Below are 20700 nucleotides of genomic sequence, written 5' to 3' on the forward strand. Positions count from 1 at the left end.
TTCTAGTTGCTAAACTGGTCCTCAGTATTTAAATTAGGGAATTTGTAAAGAATCTACATTTGTGGATGCACATTACAAAAGCTGAAGACATTTATTATCTTCATTATGACAGAAAACCTTAAGAATTCAGTAGTAGCAGGTATGGCACTCAGTTAGCTTTTTTCATTTCTGCTCTTTTCCTTCTGTGCTTTAAATTAGAAGGTGTGTTTGCTAATCTGAGATTTATTTGATCGGAGCTGACTCAGGACAGCTAAAACAAACAAATGAAATTCCACAGTGCTCCGGCCCAGCCCAGCCCAGTCCTTCAGCTGTGTATTAATGCGATTCAAATGCAAATGTTGCAAGTAACTGGTGTAGTTCTGAAGCATTTAATAAAATGTTTTTACTGCTAAGTCACTTTTTTATCCCTGTAGATTACAGACTGGAAAATATACATATATATAATAAAACATTTAAAGTGATTTTAACGTCCCAGTTTAATAAAAAAAAAAGCAGTAATGCAGCATGATTGACAGCAGCCAAGCTAAGATGAAAAATTAAAGCCATTTTCAAACATATGCTGCATTCCTGGAAGGTTAGAGGTCATCTGAAGGGTTAGCATGAGTGAAAGCAAAGGTCTGCAGTATTGTATGGAGAGAGAAATCGAGGTAAATAAGTATCAAGGGAAATGACGCTTGACAGATGAAAATCTAGATGACCCAGCTTTCCACCAGCACTTAAATGCACCATGCACGGACAATCTGTGAGGCTTCCCGGAGGCGTGAAAACAGTCTCAAAACCCTCCGTGCTGATCTGTAGCTTTGTGCGTGTGTAGCAGGTGATTCGTGCGTGCGTATTTAACGATTTGTGTGTGTCGGAGACTTTTTGAATTCCTAATTATCGTTTTGTTCGTAACTTCGAGCAAGTTACACACGCACAAATCAAGTAGTACGCACACTTCAGATAGTACGCACAAATCAGATGGTATGACGCACAAATCAAGTACGACGCATAAATCAGCTCTATCTGCGTTTCTCAACATCTTCCAAAGAAAATGGTGTGATTTCTGCATCGTTATGCTTCCTGTGAGCTCTGCACAGACATTCCTCCCTCGTGTTTCCAGGTGTGACTGCTCACCAGGACAGTGACAGTAATAGTTGTAGCTGCGAGACTTCTCCAGAGTGATTACTGCAGTAGCTGTAGTGATACAACGGTGATGTGCTTATACTCAGCCCTACTCTTTACTTAATTTCATTTGATTGTCTCAAAGAGAATTGTTGTCCTGTTATTCCAGTGGTCAGGTAATGCCTCTGTACAGCGTTCCTCCGGCAAGTCACTGGGTTTCTATCCAGGCATGACACTTGGTACATTGTATGTCTTGGACTCCCAGGTGAAGAGAAGGGCAGAGCTGTAAGCTGATCACAAGCTGGGCCCTGTCCAAAAGGTTGTTCACTCACACCAGGAGAGTTCTACTCACCTGCTGAGGGAGGTTGGTCGATCAGGTGTTTCCTGGAACTGTGGCCAAAAGGAGGACCCAGTGTGGGCAGCGGTGGTCCCGGAGGTCATCAAACTGAAGAAGGAAGTCTTTTGGGCTTGTGGAAGTTGAAATTTGGCAAAGCCATGGACTTCTGGCTGGCCTCAAGGATGTCCTGGAAAATCATTCAAAGGCTCAGACAGAGAAATCAGGAGCCGTCCCGGGTTGTGCTCGATTTGGGTGGAGAGCTACTGATTTGAAGTTGGGCTGATTTGAATCGATGAGCGGGGGAGGGAGAACTTTAAGGACCTTCTTAATCTGACCAGCCTGTCCTTATAATTGTACTTAGGTTTAATAATTTAGGACTTTTTTGTACTTAAGTAAAGAATTGGGTTTTTATTTGCCAACAACCACTGGCATCTGTCATATATTTCTGTTATTTAGCTGAGTTGATGTGCACTGCGGCGTGTGGCCTGAACGAACTGTGAACTGAAACCAATGGCTAAAGTTTTCAGTACCTAATGAACAGTGAGTAATGTAACACTACAATGTAATACTAGTACAGCACAAAGTCCTGCTGCTGTCCCTTCTGCCTGTTTGTAAAGGCTGAGCTTTTCACAGACATTACAGTGTTATCTGCAAAAAGCAACAGATCCTCAGGAACAGCTTCATCCAAACATCGTTTGAAGCAGAACAGTCTCAGGGCAGACCGTCAAATAAATCCCTTCATCAGCGTATTTGTGTCCATAGATATATATTTTCCCCATTCTACTGCAAAAATATATAACTCAATAGCACAGACAGTCTAGCTACATTTCATGAAAAAGTTGCATCATATTTATTAGTTGAAAAAGTCCAATTCCTGACCCCTATTCTGACCTCTCAGCACAGAAAACGTGCTGGACCCATGATTCAGACATCCCACTGAAACACAGCACTTTACGAGTTGTGCTGGATTCATCAGCACAAAGTTCCGTGTTCTGTGATGATCTAAAGTTTTCCTCTTCTGCTGCAGCAGAGCAGACTGAGAGCTGGTTAGCAGAACCCCCGCCTGCTGTCCGTACGGTTGAAAGTGATCACATCTCTGTGTGTTTGTGGATTCTCTTCATGTAGCACTGTGGTGGACCTGTCAAACTTAAATTTGCAACTTGCTCAAGACAATTAAGAAATATGTACAACAGTCCACAAATATTTCCAAATTCATATGTTGTTGTGTCCCTTCCTATAAGTTTGTGAACCCCCCCTAAGTTTACATGATCTAACCCATCTGAAACCGAGCCTATCTGCAGTTAAACTTCTGAAGCATAAGGTGCAGTTCTTTGCTACACTAACAGACACAGTGGCTGTGGACATGTGGCACTGGAAGCTGGGAGTTGAACCATCGACCTTCTGATTGCTCTTCCTCCTGAGCTCATGCCACCCCGAGGCTTATGGGAGATGGTTGGGTTGTCCAGCGCCTGAGCAATCAGTGTCTTTGAAAAGTGACACACCACAGTTGGCTTGCTGACACTATTGGTCAACAGGTGTGTCTTTGCAGTGCAGAGATCAACTGGAGAGGTGGATCCCACCAGGACCCTGTAAAGTCCAGCTTCACACGAGAAGGATGTGGGTGGGACATGATTACTGTCAGTTAAAAGATAAGAAAAGATAAGAGCATCCGCAGGGTTTCATGCATGGAACTGGTTGTCAACAAAATATTCAATAAAAACATCTGTTGACTTCATATCAGCAGCAGCACATCTGTAGTTTTCATGTTGCAGACTGTAAAATGCAGCTTTCCTGCTGTCACGATGATCCATTTTTGGGTGGAAATGATTTTGCATAACACACATATAAAAACACAGATTTGTGTACTGAGATATTTGTGGGCCGATGTTCATTTTTGTGAATTGTCTTGTTGATCAGTTCCACCTGGACACAACTCAGAGGATTACAAATGCAACATAATGCTGTGAGCAACTGAGCAGAATCGGATCGATCTAACACACATATCAGATTATTCAAAGAGTAAATAATACACATTTGCATATTATTCTGTATTTTTGTGTAAACAAGAATATATTATTGTAGAAATAGAAGAGGTAACTCTCTTCTGCCTGTGAGTCCTCTTCAGTCCCTGCTCTCGCTGACCCTGTGCTTACTTTAGTTGTGGCTTATGCTGGTTGTAACAAAGCTTCTCGGCCTCACTACCATGGATTGCTGGCCCATGGCATCACCTTTGGGTCTTTGCCTCCTGTCAGCTGTCTTTCCAATCTTTCACATGGTCTTTCCCTTGTTGTCAGCTGCCCTATTCACGACCTGGGTCAGATCTGAATTCAAGGTAAACACAAGAAATTTGTGCTAAAAAAATCAAATAAAAAAATGGACCCGACCTGTGAATAATTCCCTATAATCCCTACAGACCAGTGAGCTGTGCTGACCAACATGTCATTGGGGTCATCAGGCGGGAACCTGTAATATTAGTGCAACGAAAACGTCAACATATTCTGAATCTCCCTATTAAAAGCTGTTGTTGTCGCTGATGGAGCCCACACAGGAGCCCTTCATGCGTCTCCCAACCTGACCCTTGGATAGCTGAGTCCGCCCCTGTTCCACAGCAGGGAGGAACACACACTTCCCTGATATAAACTGAGCAGCAGTGTTTAAAAGATGAATAGGTGTACAGATAGTGTGCATATGCATATATATTTAGAGAGAAAACGGACATAAAGCAACTTTGAAGCAACTTTGACACGCAAATGTAAAATTACCGGGAAGTTGTGTCTTGCAACAGGCATCATTTCACGAACAAACCAGTTGAAAAAATGCGCTTCTGCTTAGGTTTCGTTTACCCAAAGTCACCGCCCTGCTCACCAGTCTTCCTCCTCGGTCCACACTGATCATTTAGGTGTACCTGCTCTTATCTTTGTCCTTCACGTTTGAAGGGGTCCCAGCATCAGTCTGAGCCGGCAGCTGAGGGTCTCCATCAGCGTGTTCCGCAGAGGGTGAGTTCCGACTGCGGAGATTTCTATAATGGTCGTTGCAGCTTGATAATTCGTGATTTCTACCTTAGAAGCTTTTCTTCTTGTGTGAACTGACATAGACTCTAGCTTCCTGTTTCCAAATCATACCCACCGCAAATAAAGAAAGCCATTAGAAGTAAAGACGGAAATCTGAGTTATAGCGATTTGAGCAGATAAGTCTGCTCAGCTTCCTGGTTTCCATTGGTTTAAATATTTAACTCATATAAGTACGGAGAAAAGTGAAACTTCTGCTCTGACAGATTTTCAGATATTTTCCAGACATTTCTTGTGGTTTTAAACTTGTCACAGCAGTGCACGCTCACAGTAACACCTTTAATAAATTCTGATTAATCCATCAACCTTACTGAGCTGGTGTAGTTAGCAGGGGGGGCATGTTCTGCACCCAGAAAGGCTGATTTGAGCTTCAGGCAGTGGGATAACTGTCCAACTATTGCATGTTTCTCTATGTATGTATGGCTGATGGACTCCAACACAAGCATGCTTTTTAAAAGCATTTCAAGTGCTGCTATCAGAGCACATGATTATTCTAACAGCTACAAGGTCATCATCAAAGGTCTTGAAACGAATATTTCAAGTCAAGACAGGAAAGTGGTTTGGGTGTGGCACGCTGAGGCAACAAGGGCGCTGTGAGTGACATCAGTGTTTCTGGGATAATGTTTAGTGAACAGACCCTTAATTCCTGCAGTGCATCATTTAATCTTTTGGTTATAAAATTAAACCCACAGGCAAAATAACAGTATCACCACCCAAGCTTGGTGGAGGTTTCATTATGGTGTGGGTTACAGATAATACATGTAGCAAAGGACTGATGGAGTTATAGTATTATCAGGACATTTTTCTGAACACACCTCAGTTTTTTCCTGAAAGCCTTTGAAAAGAGTTGCTCTCTGTACTTGGGAAAAGGATTATTGCAGAAGTTTAACACGTAAAGTAGCAGAAACAACCAGCAGAGAGCTGTCCCTTAGCAAAAAGTAGCATACTGGAAGTTCAATTTATTAAGTATGCTTGAGTATAGGAAGTATACTACGCACCATGTACTTGTAGTGTACTAGAAAGTATACTGATTTAATACTTCTTTGGACTAAATTGGAACATTTTTAAGTTTATAAAACTAAGTACACTCATCTACATACTTCTAGTGTACTAGTTATATACTTCCAGTCCACATTTTAGTTTATTGAAGTATACTTTAATTTATGAACTTAGAATTAGTAAAACTAAAAAAATTACTTTTTTTCTGCTAGTTACTTTATATCCGTGCATTTGGCAGATGCTTTTATCCAAAAAGCTGTAAGTCATGCAGAGCATTTGAACACAGGTCACCCACATGAAAGCTGGCAATCTTACCACTGCACTATTTCCAAAATCATAAGACAAAATGTTGAGAACGTTATCTAACATTTTAAAAAATACCATACAGTGTATTTACAAATAGCTGCTTAAATCATTAAAAATGTGCATTTCAAAAACAAAAAACCTCTATGAAATCAAGTCCTTCCTTGCTGAGTCAACAACTTGACCTTATTCTGTACTTGGACTAAGTCTTCGTACTTTGTGGCAGAAAGAAGTAAGAAGTATACTAAAGTACAAGTATAAGCTTTAGTATTAAAGTATAAGTGTAAGTCTTAGTATTAATGTACTTTGTCTTAGACTTTTCTTTATACTTTTCAGTATAAGCCAAGTATACTTTACTTTACTATTCTTAAGTATATAAAAAGTAAACTTCAAGTATACTGCCTCAGTTTTAGTATAAAATGAGTATACTCGTAGTACACTTGGATAAACTACTTTTTTTATGATTTCAGCTCTGGAACATTTGTATTTTCACAGAAGTCTAAGGAACAGCTTTAGAGGTAAGTCTTTAGAGGTAAGTCACTGCTTCCTGGTGCTCCACAGACACCAGTTGGGTATGTTTTTACATAAATAATTAATTTTTCTTTTGTTTTTTGCAGCAGCTGTGGTGTAAACTTGTGAAAAGTGCGACAGCTGTCATAGTTGATCTGAAAAACTAAGGTAATACTGAAATCTATAACTGCATGTGTGTAGAATTCCTTGCCCTCTATTAATAATTGCTTCCCTTATCTTTGAAGCGTTTGTGATCTACATCTGTGAAGAGGGAACCAGAGGTGTTATGGCAGATCAAGCAGAAATGAAAGTAAGTAATGCATTAAACATTCAGCTTTTTAGTGGAAGATCCCTTTAAACTATAAGCCATTAACCATTTTCTGGCCCAGTTGGAACTGGCTGCACTTAGTTTCCTTAATATCATATGCAGAGGTGTTCAGGATGGGACACTGATCATATATTTTACATTTGGGCTGACCCTGAATTATGTCTGTGTGAGTTGTGTTATGTTGTTATGTTTCTGCACTCAGCAGACGCTTTTATCCAAAGCAATTTACAAATGAGGATATAACATTACAACTAACATCAAGGCTAACAATAAGCTACATAGAAGGAACCCTCTAGTCCGACTCTGTCAGAGGGGACAGGGTAGAGACAGAGTGAAGGCATAGAGGGAAGTGCAGAAAGATAAAGTGCAGAGATAGAGGGGGGAGGGAAGTACAAGGTAAGTGCTGGGATAGGAGATGCTCTCTGAAGAGCTGGGTTTTCAGGAGCTTCTTGAAGATAGACAGGGACGCCCCTGTTCTGGTAGCGCTCGGTAGGTCATTCCACCATCGTGGGACGACACATGAACAGAGTTTGGATTGTCTTAGGCGTGGTGTAGGAGCTGCTAGACGACAATCCTGGGACCAACGGAGGGACCCAGTTGGGACAGAAGCCTTTGCAAGAGCATTCAAGTAGATGGAGCCGCTCCATTAAACACTTTGTAGCTAACATCAGTGACTTGAACCTGATGCGGGCGGCTAAGGGCAGCCAGAGGAGCTCAATGAAGAGGGGTGACTCTCTTTAGGCTGATCTAAGACCAGACGCGCCACGATATTTCTTATGTTTAGTAATGCAAAGCGGCATGAACGAGCAACAGAGGTAACGTGATCTTTAAAGATTAGTTGGTCATCAATCATGACACCCAATTGCTACCTTTGATGGAGCAAGAGATAGGGATTCAGTTTGGATGCAGATGCTGTGGTGTATGGTTGGTTTGGCTGGGAAGACAAGCAGTTCAGTTTCTGAGAGGTTAAGTTGGAGGTGATGGGCTTTCATCCATGTTGATATGTCAGAGAGACAGTCTGAGATTCGTGCTGAGACCGTGTGGTCGTCAGGTGGGAATGACAGATAGAGCTGGGTATCATCAGCATAACATTGGTATGAGAAGCCATGTGATCGGATGATCTGTCCCAGTGAGGTGGTGTATATGGCAAAGAGAAGAGGTCCCAGTACTGAGCCTTGGGGGACCCCTGTGGTGAGGTGGTGCACTGCAGAAGTGTGACCAAGCCAGGATACTTTGAAGTGGTAATGACAGAAGTGGATGAAGTGGTCCCAGTAGAGGTGTGTGTAGAAATCCCTCCATTAGCTCTCCTATAGCCGCAAGTAGCCACATAACAGCAGCTATGAGCTAACAGAGCTATAGCACACGTTCATTCATTCATTCTTCTTAAAGTATTGGTGAAATAAAGACAGATAATGCCTTATTTAGAGGCTGCATCCTCTAAGCCCCGTTCACTCCGTTATATGGATCTCCAGTTATCTAAATATCTTCCGAAGGACGCCGACTTTCACCAAAGTGTTCTCGGTGAGTAGATGAACGTATTTCATGCCAGAAATAAGGTCTAGGTTTAAAAAAACGTGAGTTCCCCTTTAAGTGTGCAGTAATATAATTTGGAAGTGAGGAGGACTCACAGCACTTTTCTCTTTATGTCAGGATGGGGATCTGCCACCAGACATAAAGGACTGGAGTAAACATCAAGTGAGTGACTGGGCTCTCACTTTGGAAGGTGTGGGTATCTCTGCTGCTGACATATTGCTTCAACAAGACATTACGGGTCACAGTCTTCTGCTTTTGAATACAACAGACTTGAACCTTATGGGTGTGACTTTTGGACCAGCAAAACTTCTAATTCACGCCAGAGATGAGAGGGTGAAATTTCAGAGGGAGGAGTCCACAAATTCTACAAACCAGCCTGGAAAATCATGCAAGCCTTATCCATTCTGTAGGTACCATGATACACTGTGCTATGTAGAGAGCAGCATTCTTGATGTTACAGAGTCAGGTGCCTCCGACTTTATTGAACCCTGCCATGAGTATAAAGCTTTTATCAATACAACTGATGAAACTAAGTTTGACAAGTTCACTGTTGAGGTCATTTGCTTTGCATCTGCCTGCATGAATAGTCGCACAAATGGCACTATACATTTTGGAATTGGGGACAAGCCAGACTTCATCCATGGCCAGGTGTTGGGCGTAGTTGTTGGGGACAAAGAGGCTTATGTTAATGAACTAAAATCAGCCATTGATGGCTGCTTTGACCATAAGCACAAAGCTGCTGCTCGACTGTGCATCAAACCTCTTCGATTTGTGGAGGTTCTTAAAAAAAACACCACGTCTTCTGACAAATGTGTGATTGAAGTGGACATAGTTCCTGAGTCTGCAGTCTGTGCAGAAAACATCTATCACACGCTCAGCAAGAAAAAAGCCAAGAAAAAAGCCAAAGAGGCTGAATCCCAACCAACACGGTGCTTCTATGTCCGAGATGGCGGGAGCAGCAAGAATCTTCTCTCTGCCCAGTCACAGTTAGAGTACAAACAGTTTGCTGACAGCATGGCTCAGCGATCACAGCTGCGCAAAAATGCAGAGGAGAAGCACCTCGCTGTAATAAGAAGCAGCACTCAAGGCTCCAGACTGAGTCAGATGATAACTGGTGGCTCCTTGTCATTGGATAGGTCCCGCTTTGAGCGGTATGTGATAGTGACCAACAAATCACACCCAAGCCATTTTGGATCTATAGGATTTCTTATAGAGCTCAACCCAACAGCCGTTCTGGACTTTGATCCAGAATCAGCTAAGCATGGTTTACAGCATCACTTTGACCTGCAGAGCACAACAAGTCCCCATTTACCAGCACAGTACAAAATCACAGAGGGAGTTGAGGACATTGCTGACAAGTTGAAATTAACTCGGAACACCAGCTGGGTGTTCTGTAATGGAGGTATTAAGTCTGACGCTCCCTCAGAGATTGACCAGTGGTCGATGGAAAAAGGAGCCTCAGTTCGAGATGTAATTTCCGTCTTGTGTCGGAAAGAAGTGCTTCCAAACAAAAGGTTCCTTGTCATTTTCTTACTTTTGTCAGCAGTGAGGAACAGGATGGACCCCCTCATTGAAGCTTTCAGTATGTTCTGGCAGGAACTCAGAGGCACTGAGCAAATCCTCTGCATTTTTGACAATGAAAAAGCATTTACCTCCTGGGGGGGCCTCATTGAGGCTCGATGCGGAATCAGCATCTCGGATAGATGCATATATGAGCTCAGTTTTGCTGAAGTCAATGGCACCATCCTAAGTCTTTGGTCAAAAAACCGCAGAGCCATCCGTTTCCTACCCTGCGGCGGTGAAAGCAAAGTACCTCTGGAGAGGAAAGTGGAGCACAGCCTGAATACACTCGAGGTCCTGTGTGTGAACCAGTGTGACGGAGGAAACGAGGACAGAATCGTCATAGAGGAGAACTTCTACAAAGGAGGAAAAGTGTCATGGTGGAATTTCGATTTCTCAGAGCAGCCTGGGTCCACACCGTTTATCAAACGAGACAAGTTTGACTTCATCATGGACACGGTCATACCAGACTTGTGCTCCCTGAGAAAAGCGTGTGTGTTGCTTAACCTCCTCCATGCACCCGGATGTGGTGGAACTACTTTGGCCATGCATGTATTATGGGCTCTGAGGCACAGGTTTCGCTGTGCTGTCCTCAAGAATAGCAGCCCCGACTTTGCTGAAATAGCTGAGCAAGTGGTCAAACTTCTAATGCATCATAACGAGGAGCAAATACCAAAGATCCCCGTCCTGCTGATGATAGATGACTTTGATGACATGGAAAAGGTTCATGACTTGCAGCAGCTCATTGAGAAAGAATGTGCTAAGACACATTTTCAGTCAAAGTCTGTGCAGGTCATCCTCCTGAACTGCATGAGATCAGAGTGCTCTGACCTGACTGAACAAACTGCAGATACCGTGTTTATCGGAAACAACCTCTCCGAGAAGGAACAGAAGATGTTTGAGGAAAAACTTGTTGAAATAGAGAAAACACACAAGGATGCCGACACGTTCTATGGTTTCATGATCATGAAGAAGAACTTCGACGACAAGTATATTGAAGGTGTGGTCCGCAACACTCTGAAAAGCTTCAACATGAACCAGAAACACACTCAGCTCCTGGCTGTTTTGGTCCTGTTGAATGTATACTGCAAAGGTTCCTCCCTCTCTGTGTCCCTGTGTGAGGACTTTCTTGGCCTTCAACCCAAGCCTGTTTGTGGCAGCATCAAAGTTGAAGATGGATTTGGGAAATTTTCCACCTTCATTGTCAGCTGCACAGTTGAAGGAAAAGTAGTTTTCCAAGCTGTGAAAATGATCCACCCAAGCATTGCAAGGCAGTGTTTGAAAGAACTTACAGCGACACACAATGTGACAAAAGCTGCAATTACTGACCTTCTGCTAACCACAGAGCAGCTTTATGAGAGCACACAAGGAAAAGGGAATCTCCTGCAAGACGTTCGCCACATTTTGGTGAAAAGAAATCATTCAGCAGAAGAGGAATCCCAGTTCTCTCCACTCGTTCAAGACATTGCAAGTGAAACACCTGGAATGGAAGAGATGGTGCTGAAAAATGCATCTAAAAGGTTTGACAAAGATGCCGTAGTCTCTCAGTTGCTGGCCAGGTACTACTACCTAAAAAAGAAGGATTTCTCCGAGGCAAAGATTTGGGCAGAGAAAGCTAAAGGTCTTTCCAAAGACAGCTCCTATATTGTAGACACATCTGCACAAGTTCTTAAACATGAGCTGAAGAGTGATATTGCAAACTGCAGAGCAGAGTCTGTCAGCACAGAAAGACTCAGTTTCTGTCTCAAAACGGCTCAATCAGCAATAGATGCATTCCAGCAAACACAGAGCCTTGCAAAGAGGGAGTCCTTTCAGCGACTCAGCATCAAAACTGATAACAGCCTTTTCAACACATCAGGCTGCTTGGGAGAAATCCAAGTCGGAGTACTCATCATCGATCTGCTGGAGAAGACGCCTGTATTCTCCTCCTCTGACACTGTTCGGCGTGGCATAATGAGCCAGGTTCTCTCTGGAGACATGAAACTTCAGGATGTAGAAAGAAACGATCCACGGCACAATAAAAACAGAGCCTATTATGACATTCTGAAACCATTTGAAGATGTTCTGTCCAGTCTCAAGTTCAGGATGAAGTTTAACATCGACTACCTTGACAACCTGTTTGTGAACCTTGGCTCCAGATTTGGAATGAAAGACAGTCGTGAGCAGGTGGCCCAAAATGAACTTTTCAAATGTTTCAGACAGTATGCAAAGGTGTTCTGCAAGACACCACCTCTTTCCAAGAACAAAATGATGATGATGAATAAAATGAGTGCCATGCTATTCCTTGAGAATGAAAAAGCTGACACGTACTCTGGAATTCTGAATTATCTTTCAAAAGACATCGCAACGCAGACAATGCAGAAAATTGCCCGACAGTATCATTTTATTTGCCAAAGAAGCGTCAATTCAAAGGATAGGATCAACTTCATCTATGCCAATGTTGTGCTGAGTTGTATCAAGCTGGATTCACGAGAAATTCTGCCATACCCCGAGCTGATAAAGCTCCTCTCTGAAGTTCTGCGTGAGCAGGTTCCATTAAGTGACTATTTGCCTCTGTGCTTCATTGCTGTTGCCCTCTTGTGGCCATCATCAAAGGATCCCAAATATAAGAGTCTGGGAAGTTTAATTTCTCAGATGAAGACCTTGTATCACGAGGAGTTGAAGGAAGTGTACAATGGAAAGAGTCCCATTGTCCATTTCATGTTGGGGAAGAAGCTCGGCTATGAGCGACTGGTGAACATCGGGGAAATCAGAGGCACTGTTGCAGGGCAGGAGGAGTTTGCTGCCATATGGAGAAATGGCAAAATATGGAAAGAGGAGAAAGTGAAGGAACTCCTTTTCAGGGCTACAGGTGAGGTGAAACGGCCCGGGATACTGACAGACACCGACAAGGTTGAAGTGGCTCCAATGTATCAAAGTCAGATCAGCGGATATGGCGAGGGCTCAAAGGTGTCCTTCTTCATAGGTTTCTCGATGAAAGGCCCTCTTGCACTCGACATTGAACCTGAGGTGTAAAGGAGCTCTTTATCATGGATAAACCTGCTCATTCAGAGTTATGAATAACCGATATCACGTCTTTCACTAAGAGGGTGGAAAATGTCACAATCGAGCCTCTTAGGATTTTCTGTATGATTTTTTTTAATGTTGCTAATATTTGTATGTTTTGGAAAAAAATATGAATTTATCGTATTTTTTTAAATCATTTGGTATCAGTTCACTGATATGAGATTGAATATTTAAGAGCTTTGCTCTTCAGTGTTGTACAGCTTACAGGAACATCTCTGATCCTGTCTGATCCTTATCGGTCCCCTCTGGTCCATTACTGATCCCATTACAAACTCTCTTTTACTCAAACAAATATTGACAAGTTGATGTTTTGGTTTTATTATTTTGTCATGTATAAATATATCTGAAGTTACCTATTTTCATTATATATTCCATCACTTTTTGTTCTAACTTTTGCATTCCATTTACTTTTATAAGGTTGGAACTGACTTTCCTGTAAGTGTATAGATGCATCAGCTGCTGCAGTTAAGAGAGTCAGTAAACCTGTCATGGTATGGTAAGATAAGATAACATGAGATAGTTTATTATAGTTTATTAGTCCCACAGTGGGGAAATTCACAATGTTGCAGCTGCAAGACTGTAAGATAGAAAAAATTGGCATATACTTAATTTGATGCTGTTGAATGTTCAGAGTTTGTGTTGTATTGGTGACAGAAGAATAAAAAATAAGATGCCATATACAAACGAATACGTATGAATGGATATTTACAATGTATTTACTGATTGTACATGGATTTATGCACATGATAGGGATGAAATTGCACATTGTCCCGTTTTTAATGTGTGAGCTTTACATGTAGTCTGTGTTCTACTGAGAGCAGTGCTGGTTGTACAGTCCAACAGCAGCAGGGAGGAGCGACCTGTGATACTGCTCCCTCAGACATTTTGGATGTTTTCAGTCTTCCATCAGAGATGACAGCTTGGCCAACATTCTCCTCTCTCCCACCACCTCAGCTGAGTCAGGGGGGCATCTCAAAACCAAGCTGACTTTCCTAATCAGTCTTTCCAGCCTCTTCCTGTCCGCTGCTGGCCCAGCAGACCACTCCAGAAAAAGATGGCTGATGCCACCACAGAGTCATAGAAGGTCTTAAGGAGTGCCCCCTGCAGCCCAAAACACCTCAGTCTCCTGTGTAAGCTGTTCATTAATAAAGGTTTCTGGTGAACATGTGTTGAGTTTGTGGAACATCCCTGACATGCCAACATCCATTTAATTGTTTATTAGAGTTTCTAACTAGAGTGTTAGCCTGGGTGACTCAGAGTGTGTGGCTTGCAAAAGTATTCACCCATCTTGGCTTTTTCCTGTTGTTGACATTACATTCTATAACTGAAATAGACTGTTTGATAGATTTTATATAATGGATCTACAAAAAACAGGCGGAAGAGAAGTAAAATAGAAAAAATTCTAAAAGACAGCAAAATCAGAATTGGGGGGTGCACCTGTTTTCACCCCCTTTGTTATGAAATAGGATATGGCTTCAAGCAGGGGTCGGCAACCTTAAACCCTCCATTTGGACCCATTTCCCACAGAAAAGAGAACTAAGCTGAAGATAACACTGCATATATCGTGTTTTTACCTTTATACTATGTATTAAAAAACTGTTGTGTGTTGCATTTACTAAATCAATGAACTGCTACAGAGAAAAACCAACAAAATGCAACAAAAACTGTTTGAACTCCAAAAAAAGACGCTGGATTGATGGTTTCAAATAAAATAAAAAGCTGAAATGAAATTATCCGCCTGCAGCAAATCCATCCGGATACTTTTCAGACTGCTAAACGTCAGCAGTGAAAGCAAATGAATCTGCTCACGTAGCCTTAAACCGTCTGTTTTCTTCAGAGACTTGTCTTTTCCTGGATTTATCCATGGTTGGCCCACCGGGGGTCGCATGCTGGTGTGACACATATTTTGAGCGACAAAAAATGAAACACTTTTTAATATTACAAGATCACCATAATTTTCACATTTAGAATTACATGAAAAAAACTAACAAAGCAAAATAAAATGAATTTAAATCAAATACTCAATATTTATTTTCCAAAGCCACAGGGAGCCGCAGCAGAGACATGAAAGGGCCACATTCAGTTCAACTCAATTCAGTTTTACTTATAAAGGGCCAAATTACAACAAATGTCACCTCAGGGCACTTAAAAAGTACAGTCCAATTAGAGTCCAATTCATTGTAATCATAATCCAATCCAAATCCAATTAATTTCATTCAAAATTAGTCCAATTCATACATATAGAGCCAATTCAAAAACAGCTTCCCAGCTAAGGCAACCAACAGATTGCACTGAAACTTCTCTTCAGTTCAATCTCCCGTCCTGAGCTGCTCGAGGCGACTGTGGAGAGAAAAAACTCCCTTTTAACAGGAAGAAACCTCCATCAGAACCAGAACCAGGAAGGGCGGCCATCTGCCTGGACCAGCTGGGGGCTGAGAGGACAGGAAAGACTACACTAGTAGAACACTAATACAACTGCTACTATTACTAATAATAGAAAATGTTCCTATGTTCTGTAATTGTTGCTATTGTTGCTACTACATGTACAGTTGAATCACTGAGCTGACCGTGAACTCATTGGGATACCAAAGTATTAAATACTCAAATGATTCTAACAGCAGAGGATTCGGTCATCAACAGGACAATGATCCCAAACACAGCAGCGGATCTACTACAGAATGTGTGAAAAAGAAAAGAATCAAGGTGTTGCAATGGTCCAGTCAGAGTCCAGACCTCAGCCTGACTGAAATGCTGTGGTGGAACCTTAAGAGAGCTGTGCAGAAACCAATGCTGCAAACCTCAATGAGCTGAAGCAAAGCTGTAAACTGTGGGTCAAAATTCCTCCACCACTTATGTGGGAGACTGAAAACATCATACATGATATATTATACTGTCCTGATACATAAAATGTGTATGAATGCTGCAGATAACTAAATATCAGTTATTGATGATAGATTATTCAGCAAACTAGTTCCTATGTTGCACACAAGAGGGCGCTACAAGTTCAGAGATGACTATTCAGTTTTATTTTTATCTATCTATCTATCTATCTATCTATCTATCTATCTATCTATCTATCTATCTATCTATCTATCTATCTATCTATCTATCTATCTATCTATCTATCTATCTATCTATCTATCTATCTATCTATCTATCTATCTATCTATCTATCTATCTATCTATCTATCTATAGATAGATAGATAACCACTCTCTCTGGTGAGTGGTTGATGAGTCTGATACATCTCCTCCCTCTGACGCTCATAAAGGGACAGATTGTTCAGATTCTTCTAAGTGAACAGTTCCCTGACAGTCTGACCTGTGATGTCACCATAACGCTGCACTCTTATCCTGCTGGAGCTGCACTCCCCACCACACAGGCTGCCATTGGTGTGCTGTTCCTGCTGTGTTGCCACATGGATCATGATGATAAGTGAGATGTGGAGCCTGTGCCTTGCTATTGCTCTCCGGCCTTTTTGGAGCTCACATTCTCAGCCTCTTCGGACAGATCAAGTCTGTGTCGTGTCTCAGAGGCAAAAACGGCTCAATAAGGGACACCAATTATGTTAGTCAAAGATTTGAATGTGCTTTGCTCGTGGCTGCTAATTTAGCCCTAACAGGGAACTGGGTATGTTCTTATGTACACTAGTCCTCCCTAAACCCTGTTGCAGACTGTGATGAGAGACAAAGTCTTTCTCTGCTGGACAACAGCATCCTGAACTGTGCTGTTCTTAGTATGTACTGTTTTATCTGGCCCAAGGACACTAAAATATAAACAAGGGAGTTTGGGAATCAACCAGCAGCCTTCTGATTGAAAGACAAGCACTTTACCTCCTGAGCTAAAGCCTCCCCGTAAATAGACTGAATATATATGGGGATAAGTAACGATAAATGGGCTTTCCATGATAACTCATCTTCTGTAGTGTGAGATCACTGGCAGATCTCATGGATGGACCTCTAATGAGGACGCAGCAGGAGTATCAGGGAGGAGATATTATCTTTTTAATGGCTGCAGGAACAACTCTAACAGCTCTCTGCTCAGCTTTAAGACTATCCGGGCAGACAGAGACTGCAGACAGAGACTGCAGACAGAGCGCTAACAGTAAAGGAGGAGGATCACAGAGCTGGTTAACAACAGATGGTGGAATCCTGGACCTGGCTGTAGGAACAACTCTAACAGCTCTCTGCTCAGCTTTAAGACTATCCGGGCAGACAGAGACTGCAGACAGAGACTGCAGACAGAGCGCTAACAGTAAAGGAGGAGGATCACAGAGCTGGTTAACAACAGATGGTGGAATCCTGGACCTGGCTGCAGGAACAACTCTAACAGCTCTCTGCTCAGCTTTAAGACTTTATGGGCAGACAGAGACTGCAGACAGAGCGCTAACAGTAAAGGAGGAGGATTACAGAGCTGGTGGAATCTATTCAGTTCAAATCAGTTTATTTATGAAGCGCCAAATCACAATAAATGCCATCTCAAGCCAATTAGAGTCCAGTTCATTGTAACCAGAATCCAATCAAATTCAATTAATGAATTCTAAATTAGCAAAATTCATTGATATTTATCTGAAGAGTTCTACCACACCGCTGAAGTATATCAGCAATAAAAATTCTAGGGCTGGGCACGTTAACACATTATTTTTGCATTGCAATGAATTTATTATCGCCGACAATTATTTGTCTCCACTGACACAGTTTTTATTATTTATTATTCTTATTGTAAGTGTCTGTTGCTCACCGGCTTTTATTTTGAAAAAGTCCATCGTGAGCGAGCCTCGCTTGTAGCTTCCTGCTGCGGCTCACAGGAAACAGTCAGAAAAGAAAAGAATGGTGGATGAAGTGGGCTAAACAAACATGGAGAAAGTTACAGAACTTTTACATTTCAAAGTTCTTCCAGATGGCGCAGACTGTCTTATCACCGGAGTACTTCGATCACATGACTGTACAGTTTCAACAAAAGTGTGTTTTAAGCTGCATTTGAATTCATTACTGGATTTTGCGTATAACAATGCAATTAATCGTGATTACTCGTGATTAATCACAGGAAGCCATGCGATTAACGCGATTAAAGAATTTAGAATTTGCCCAGCCCTAAAAATTCATACTGCAGCTATATGATTATTTATTAATAAAGGATAACTGAATTTAAGTTTTATGTCTTGTTGACCTATGAAAGAGACATTTCACTCATTATAATGTAGATGATAAGGTGATCATATTTTTCTCATTAGTATTATCACAATATTCGTGTTAAATCATGGGTTTATCATGGCGATCCATCTTCAGTGAGACCGATAACCAGACAGCACTGATGAGAAGCAGCCAGTGTCCTCCTCTTCCTCTTCAGACATTTAATGATGAAGAGATTTGAAAAGATGCTTCAGACTGCAAGAATACAGAGTCAAGATATTCATTACATTTAGGCCATAAAATGAATGCTAAACAGTGTGGCTTGTGTGTGTGTCAGAGTGATTCTCTGCATCTGAGCTGTGGAACTCTGACCTCAGTCTGACTGAGAGCTTTGTTACGGAGGGCCGGGGGTAACTGTTCACTCTTTCTGTCCTTCTTTGGCTGCCTGAGGAAGTTTTCATTTGTGATGAACAGATAGACGTGTGGTGTTCCTTCAGTGGTCAGAAGGGATGGAAATGATCCTGATCCTCCTGCACAGTAAGTGCAGCCGACTTTTAATCCTCACAAATGTTGTTCAGGCTGCAATAATCCATCCGATTCATGACACAATATGAAAGTCATCTTACGGTAAAGGATTGAAACTGAGAATTTTTTCTTTTCTTTTATTAAACTGCGTCACAGAGGTTTGAATTTATGGGGTCATACAACAAGTTTCCCACAATCCCCCTGAGGCCAGGCCTTCTACACAGTCTAACATACACACCCCTGTTGACCCTCCTCCCCAAAAGTCCACTTCCACCCAGCCCATCCTCCCACCTCTGTGTGCTGGCTTTGAATTATAACCCTCTCACACTAAGGGAGCACAATGTGAGGATTGTGATTGTATTTTAATTCTGATGGTGAACTGAAAAAAGACTGCTTCCTCTGAGAATGGGATGGATTTATGGGGCCTGTCCTGGCTGCTGGCCCCACATCCTCTCTGATCTGTTTTTACTCAGACGACCCCTCGACACTCAGGGGTCATTAGCGAGCCCCAGAATGGTCCGGCTGGCTGCCAGCCCGTTTCACACTGCTTGTTTTCTAATCAAATCACTATATTTAACGGGGACACGAGACCAGGGCCAAGTCCAAACAGACATCTGTTTGAAATTGTTCCTCGCAATTATTTCACACAGAAGTCCCCCTCACCACACTCCTCACCCACTTTGGTCTTTTGTTTGTTGTTGTTTGTTTTTAGCGAAACCTCCCTCTTTTGGATTACCGAAGGGCAAAAATGAGCCGGAGAAGTGGGGGGTTTTCAGGGTTGGTGAGGGTATGGCTCCTGGAACCGCTGTCACACACATATGCAGCCAGAAGAGAATAGCAAAACCAGCGAGGGCTTTTTGATTCAGCACAAAGCAGGTTTTTCAGCACAAAGCAGGGAACCGCTTTTAAACTAAGGGACCCCGGACTCCTGCCAGCACACATGACATCTTCATTAAGACTGTCAGTCATTCATTCATGCTTTCACACCCTGGTGACAGGATGGATCTGTAAGCTAGGCTAATCTGATTGAGGAAAATACATGCATTGTTTCTCATTATAGCTTATGTTTTTTTTTTTTTTCTGTCTGAAAATGTCATAAAGAAAAAAATCATTTTGTAGATTTAGTCAGTCCCTGCAGGGAACTTAGCTGCCTGGTGGACAATGAACATGAAGATGACTTGTTTGTGAAATTTCACATTTTCTAGGACGTCAGATTCTTCCAAAAAAAGAATTGTGTTGTTTGTACATAACAATTCTAACATGCACTTAAAGGTTATCATCCTCATTAAACTCCTATCCTTTTTTTCCACATTACGTCTGTTTTAGGGCCAAAAAGCCATCTCTCCTTTAAGACGTTAGCACAATTGCATGTTGAGTCAAACTGTGGTTATGACTTGGCCATTTCTCAGGTTACATGCGCGGTAGGGGAATCCAGTTGTTGACTGAAGTATTTTGAAGCAGCAATGCTGTAAACTGGATGAGAAAACCTTCCAGACATCCTGCTGCTTCTAATGTCCTCTGTGGGAGGTCATGGTACATGGAGGTCCAGCTGAATTCACTGCACAGACGCTGTCTTTAAGTTACTTAAATGGTGAGTTTATCAGATGTGATTATAAAATCAGGATTTTATCAGAGGAGAGCAACAGTCTGGAAATGCTTTAAGTGAGCTGACTCGTAGTCTTAATGGGCTAATTTCAGTCCCAGTTTCTGACAAAAGAAACAGAAAAAGGTGAATGAGAGCAGCTGGATTAATATACACTCACACTATACTGTTTTTACTAAAAGATGCAGAGAGATGGAGCTTTGGAACATTTGTGAAGCGCTTCTGAGTCTACTTAAGTGAATACATGCAGGAGTTATTCGAACCCCAATGATCTGGGTGTGTTAGTCTCATTTGGAAAAGCTTGATTTCGTATGATTTCAGTCAGAATAACATGTTTACATGCATTTTCACAGTCTGGTTTAAACAGTGGACATAAAGGAAAGGTCAGATCAAGATGTTCTGCTGCTGTAGTGTACACTGCAGTCACATTTAGCTGTGCTACCTAGCGCTGTGAGGCTGCACTATGCTAAAAGCACATTTCAGCCTGCTAACAGCTTTATAACTACACCGTTAGCATGATGATGTTCACAGTACGGTAAACTTTAAGTGCAGCTGTGGCCAGGGAAATATACACTTCTGCCACTTCACTTCATGAAGTAAAGTGACAAAGGTGAAAGCTTCTCTCTGGCAGGT

General features: G+C 42.0%; 1 protein-coding gene across 1 annotated transcript; it reads left to right on the top strand.

Moving 5' to 3' along the window:
• Nucleotides 1–6427: 6427 nt before the first annotated feature.
• Nucleotides 6428–12891, top strand: LOC140320051 (sterile alpha motif domain-containing protein 9-like). Its single transcript, XM_072397820.1, has 3 exons — nucleotides 6428–6489; nucleotides 6567–6631; nucleotides 8300–12891. The coding sequence occupies exons 2-3, from the start codon at nucleotides 6608–6610 to the stop codon at nucleotides 12755–12757; spliced, it is 4482 nt and encodes a 1493-aa protein (XP_072253921.1). The 5' UTR covers nucleotides 6428–6489; nucleotides 6567–6607; the 3' UTR covers nucleotides 12758–12891.
• The last annotated feature ends 7809 nt before the right edge of the window (nucleotides 12892–20700 follow it).

The sequence above is a fragment of the Leuresthes tenuis genome, unplaced genomic scaffold (assembly GCF_036924035.1).
Source record: "Leuresthes tenuis unplaced genomic scaffold, fLeuTen1.0.hap1 SCAF_12, whole genome shotgun sequence".
NCBI classification, from domain to species: domain Eukaryota; kingdom Metazoa; phylum Chordata; class Actinopteri; order Atheriniformes; family Atherinopsidae; genus Leuresthes; species Leuresthes tenuis.

Excerpts from the sequence above, each read along its gene's own strand:
- LOC140320051 (XM_072397820.1), top strand. The coding sequence starts at position 6,608 with ATGGCAGATCAAGCAGAAATGAAA. Across the intron at positions 6,632-8,299 it reads CAGATCAAGCAGAAATGAAA|GATGGGGATCTGCCACCAGA; the intron begins GTAAGTAATGCA and ends TCTTTATGTCAG.